The sequence below is a fragment of the Propithecus coquereli genome, unplaced genomic scaffold, assembly GCF_000956105.1.
Source record: "Propithecus coquereli isolate 6110/MARCELLA unplaced genomic scaffold, Pcoq_1.0 Scaffold147, whole genome shotgun sequence".
In the NCBI taxonomy this organism is placed as follows: Eukaryota; Metazoa; Chordata; class Mammalia; order Primates; family Indriidae; genus Propithecus; species Propithecus coquereli.
In genome coordinates this window covers 3823900-3829861 of record NW_012139080.1, presented here as the reverse complement: position 1 = coordinate 3829861, position 5962 = coordinate 3823900, and the positions used below count along the sequence as shown (strand labels likewise).

Below are 5962 nucleotides of genomic sequence, written 5' to 3'. Positions count from 1 at the left end.
GAGAGAGAGAGAGAGAGAGAGAGATGAAAGATACTCCTAGGAATTTTACGGTGCTCAAAAATAGAAAATCAGGATTTTAATAAGAGTTTCCATGGACTAAATTAGATGCCTTTTAAATGTTTAAGAGATTAATCAGTAAAGATTAAAATTCATGCCTGGATCACATTTTCTTCGTTAAATATGCCGTATCTTTGACTGTACTGGAGGATAGGGGGAAGTCACGGTTTTGCAAATATAATAGCATATTATAGTTATTGATCATCTCTATATCAGTCAAGATAAGCTGGATTTTGCTGAGAAGACAAACAACCCCCAAAGCTCAGTGCCTTAAAACAAGAAAGGTTCTTTCTTTTCCTACTCGGCATCCACCAGAGGTCAGCTGAGGGGCTCTGCTCATCATGGTCACTCAGGGAAGTCAAAAGCTTGAATTTGCCAGTTGTTGAGCCAAAGGGAAGAGAGAGCTCTGGAAGGTCATGCCTCAGCTTGGACATGATACATGTCACTTCCAATTACGGCTCTCTGGTCTGGACCAGTCCCGCAGTCCTGCCCAGTTCTATCGGGTGTCCAGAAGATGGTGCAAGCTGGGACAGCTAGAAAACAGCTCCTGATGGCCTTCACAATCTCACTGACTATTATAATAGAGTTGTTTTCATTTTTTCAATGGACTTTATTTTGTAAGAGAACTTTAGGTTCACAGCAATATTGAGAGGAAGGTACAGAGATTTCCTCTATAACCCCTGCCCCCCCACATGCATAGCTCCGCTCATTAGCAATATTCCTTGTCAAAGTGCTACATTTATTACAACTGGTGAACCTACATTGATACATTATAATCACCCACAGTCCATAGTTGATTCTTGGTGTACGTTCTATGGGTTTGGACAAATGTATAGTATCATACCATTACAGTATCAATACCGTGATAGTAAAATACAGAGTTAGTTTCATTGTCCTAAAAATCATGACTGCCTCTCCCTAACCCTGGGCAACAGCTGGTCTTTTTACTGTATTCGTAGTTTTGCCTTTTCCAGAATGTCATAGTTGGAATCATACAGTATATAGCCTTTTCAGATTGGCGTCTTTCACTTAGTAATATGCATTTAAAATTCCTCTGTGTCTTTGTATTGCTTAATAGCGCTTTTTTTTTTTTTTTTTTTTTTTTTTTTAGTGGTGTTGAGATCACTTAAAAGCTATCCTCCTAGGGATTTTCGAGTATGTAATACATTGTTACTACTATAGTCGCCATGTTTTACAACAGATCTCTTGAATGTGTTTCTTTTGTCTGACTGAAATTTTGTATCCTTTGACCAACTCCTGGGCAGAGTTGGTCAAATGCTACCAGCATTTAGTACCTGAGAGATAGAGGTACTAAATGTGCTATAATTCCTTAGAAAATATAAAACAATAAAATTGTCCAAACAGTGCCCCGATTGAGAAACAATGATTTAAATTCCTTTATTATACAAAGAAAATGAGACCCAGAAAAGGTTCTCTAGTGCCCAAGCTCACACAGCTGGAGCTGTATTGTAATGTGAGCTTCTAGACATGCAGGCTGTGGTCTTTCCATGGGCACAAACACATTTCGTTGGGTGAGCTCATTCTAACATCTTTTGGATGGCAGGAGACAGTCCATGCGCACCCTGCTCATGTTATTGTTTTTAATCTCTCTCTTTCTCTATTTTTCCCTGGTTGCAGCTGAGCTCGGTGATTACGATCCTGATGAGCATCCTGAGAATTACATCAGTGAGTTTGAGATTTTCCCCAAGCAGTCACAGAAGCTGGAAAGAAAAATAGTGGAGATTCATAAAAATGAACTGAGGTAATAATGGGTAGACATTTGCAATAATGATAAAGGTAGGAGAGTATTCTTACTGCAGGGAATTTGTAAGTCGCAGAGCAATGTTTCTGGGCACTGCCAAGGACACCCTGGTGTCCTCCATCTGTAACAGTCTCACCAGTGCGGGGTCCCTGGGGTGGCTGTTTATGAACCATCAGCAGTTATTAGACCCATATATTTTCTTACACATGTGGGTTTCTAACCACCCTGAGTTTCTGAAAGTGAAATCTGGGGTAAATAAGTAATCCTTTTTAATTTGAAGTTTGCATTATCCTTTCCTGTCCTATGGCTGTTGCTGGAAGCCTCGACTCCAAGTAGAGTAGACACCATTGATTGACAAGGTTCCCTTTGCTGAGCTGCTGTCAAGATGACAGATTTAGCGTCTGCTCCTCCCTTTCTCATCTGCGATTCTTCAGAATGATAACCAGAGTAGCAGTGGTAGAACTGGCAAAATCGTATCCAGTATTCACTATGTACCAGACACCGTTCTAAGCATTCTGCACATATTGACTCATTTAATCTTCACAAAAACCTAGGAGATAGGTTACTGGTTATTCCCATATTACAGATGAGGGAACTGAGGCACAGAGTAGTTAAGCAACTCAGCCAAGGTCATACAGATAGTAACTGTCAGAGCTGGGATTTGAATTCAGGCAGCCTTGGTCTAGAGCCTGTGCTCTTGAGCGCTGTGTGACGCCTCCACTCCGCATAGGCTACCGGGAATAAAAGCAAGCATGCACGGAACCATTGCCTACTCGGAATTCACATAACTCGGGCATTCTAGGCTGTAACTAGAATTTACATCCTGTTCAAACCACAGAAGAATTCTTTTTGATAATAATAGCAAGCATGGGTAGTGTTATGACAAGTATTGATGAAGAGCTGCAAGAGCTGAGATGCTTCCGTCTTCTGGGCCTCTGGTAATTATAAAGAAAATAGCATCACTGGATTATGAATTCTGGAACAAATAACTGTCCCCTTGTGAGGGAGTGCTGGGGCTCCCTGCTTTATGCAGGCACTCCCCCTTCTGGTGAGTCTGAGAAGAGTATATGTGAGGGCATTCAAGGTGTTAGCTTATTTCAGCTTGGAGAAGATGGCCCTTATTCTTAGAGATAGAGAAGATTAGATATGAAAACATTGTACTTATATCTGAAAGCAACAGACCATCTATACGGGCAATTTTAGAGTATTGTCTCCTAATGAAAAGCTTTGTTGAAAATACATGAAATTCTCACTACTCTTTTGCCGTTTTGGAGACAAGTGTGCTAGAGGTAAACACGAAGTTCCAATATTCCTGCAGAGGGGTTTGTGGCACAGAGGGTCCTAGGGGTCACAGGGTGGGAACTGCATCCTCTGGATTGGTAGGCGATGGGAATGGAAAGGTCTTCTGTGAGGCAAATTTGTAGGGCCTCAAACGCTTGGCACATATGATAATGATAAACATTTATTGAGCACTTACTGGATGCCAAAAAATTGTGCCAAGAGTTTTACATGCATTATCCCGCTCAGTTCTCCCAAACTCTGTGAGGTGGGTACCACTATTGTTCCCAGTGTGGGTTGAGGAAAGTGCAACCGGAAGTGGTTAGAGAACTTGGGCTGTCAGTCAACAGCAGAGTCGGGACTTGAGCCCTGACTTACCCGACATTAGCAGCTTGCTCTTATCCCTGTGCTGAGCTGTTGAGAAGGAATCAGGTAGTTGGCTGGGGGTTTCCCAGTGATCATCATGTCAGTGGTGCCGAGCATGGAGACCTGGGGCAGGAGGGCCAGTTCGTAATTTCTGCCATCCAGGCAAGAAATGCTAAGGGCCTGAAAAAGAATAGGAGGGAGGGAAATTGAAAGAAGAGAGTCTCGAGAGACATTGCAGCAAGACTCAGTGGCCTACTGGATTTCATGAGGAAATGAATGAATCAAAGAAGATTTCATAGTATTTTGTTAACACCAGAAAGCTGTAGGTTGGACCGTGTGCCAGCACCTGGGTGTGCTGATATCCATGAACGTGGTCATCATGCGCTCAGGGCATTAGTCAGCCACGATTTATTCAACTGGGGAGGAAGTTCCATGGTTTGATCCAAGCTGCCATCTATGGCATGTGCGGCAGTGCATGTTTGTAGCATCCAGAAAGCCCTTGTGAAGAGGATGAAGTTGTATGTCTGAAGGATGACACTGCCGGGAATGATGTGACCTTGCAAGGACAGCTTGAAGGGGTGTCTTCCTGTGTATATTTGCTCGTTCTCCCCATGTAGTCCTGTGTTTCATTCTGCATTGTGCAGCAAGGAGAGAGTTCATGTTTGGAACGTAAGACAAGAAGAACAGAAGCAGCTGATGGTGCAGGGGGAGAGGAGCTTTCTGAGTCAGGTGGAAAACCTGCTGCAGGGGCTGTAGGTGCTTCGGGGGCTCTGCCAGCCCTTCGCTCACAGGTCAAGAAAGTGTCATCCTTACGTGGGCAGTTGGGCCTACGGTTGGATTGCTCTGCAAACCTGACAGTGCCAGGCAGAGTCATAGATGGATGAGACCCGCGTGAGGCCGCATCCACGCGTGGCCACCCCGCTCGCCTGCGTTATCCCGTGACCTGCCCACACTGCAAAGGGATGGTTTGCAGCCACTGAACTGCTGTTCTGGAGACTTCCTGAGAGGACTCCAGTTGGTCTTTGTTGGGGTTTGAGAGGCCTGATAAATAACCTCCTACTTCCTGCCTGGTTTCTGAAGTAGTTGAGAAAGAAAACAAAATAGATACTCAAAACATGAGCAGAAATGGTGAGGAATTACAGTGATATAAACATGTTCACCTGGGCAGGGGTGGTTTCATAACTTTCTCCCAGAATTTTTATTGATTAGAATCATTCTGCTCCTATGCTGTGTGTGCAAGGGACAAAAGTTGTCATTCTTGGGAGAAAATTAATTAGCGAGAAAGAAGAACTTCCCTCTGTGGGAGGTTGCACACTGCTTGTGAGAGAGAGAGAGAGAGAGAGAGAGAGAGAGAGAGAGATGAAAGATACTCCTAGGAATTTTACGGTGCTCAAAAATAGAAAATCAGGATTTTAATAAGAGTTTCCATGGACTAAATTAGATGCCTTTTAAATGTTTAAGAGATTAATCAGTAAAGATTAAAATTCATGCCTGGATCACATTTTCTTCGTTAAATATGCCGTATCTTTGACTGTACTGGAGGATAGGGGGAAGTCACGGTTTTGCAAATATAATAGCATATTATAGTTATTGATCATCTCTATATCAGTCAAGATAAGCTGGATTTTGCTGAGAAGACAAACAACCCCCAAAGCTCAGTGCCTTAAAACAAGAAAGGTTCTTTCTTTTCCTACTCGGCATCCACCAGAGGTCAGCTGAGGGGCTCTGCTCATCATGGTCACTCAGGGAAGTCAAAAGCTTGAATTTGCCAGTTGTTGAGCCAAAGGGAAGAGAGAGCTCTGGAAGGTCATGCCTCAGCTTGGACATGATACATGTCACTTCCAATTACGGCTCTCTGGTCTGGACCAGTCCCGCAGTCCTGCCCAGTTCTATCGGGTGTCCAGAAGATGGTGCAAGCTGGGACAGCTAGAAAACAGCTCCTGATGGCCTTCACAATCTCACTGACTATTATAATAGAGTTGTTTTCATTTTTTCAATGGACTTTATTTTGTAAGAGAACTTTAGGTTCACAGCAATATTGAGAGGAAGGTACAGAGATTTCCTCTATAACCCCTGCCCCCCCACATGCATAGCTCCGCTCATTAGCAATATTCCTTGTCAAAGTGCTACATTTATTACAACTGGTGAACCTACATTGATACATTATAATCACCCACAGTCCATAGTTGATTCTTGGTGTACGTTCTATGGGTTTGGACAAATGTATAGTATCATACCATTACAGTATCAATACCGTGATAGTAAAATACAGAGTTAGTTTCATTGTCCTAAAAATCATGACTGCCTCTCCCTAACCCTGGGCAACAGCTGGTCTTTTTACTGTATTCGTAGTTTTGCCTTTTCCAGAATGTCATAGTTGGAATCATACAGTATATAGCCTTTTCAGATTGGCGTCTTTCACTTAGTAATATGCATTTAAAATTCCTCTGTGTCTTTGTATTGCTTAATAGCGCTTTTTTTTTTTTTTTTTTTTTTTTT

At 42.8% G+C, this 5962-nt stretch overlaps 1 protein-coding gene across 2 annotated transcripts in view; it reads left to right on the top strand.

Moving 5' to 3' along the window:
- Positions 1-5962, top strand: part of FRMD3 (FERM domain containing 3) — a 251744-nt gene that overhangs the window by 171240 nt on the left and 74542 nt on the right. For both annotated transcript variants that reach the window (XM_012640022.1, XM_012640021.1), the window contains exon 6: positions 1696-1819. In XM_012640022.1, coding sequence (XP_012495476.1) covers positions 1696-1819 — 124 coding nt within the window. The remainder of the gene's footprint in view (positions 1-1695; positions 1820-5962) is intronic.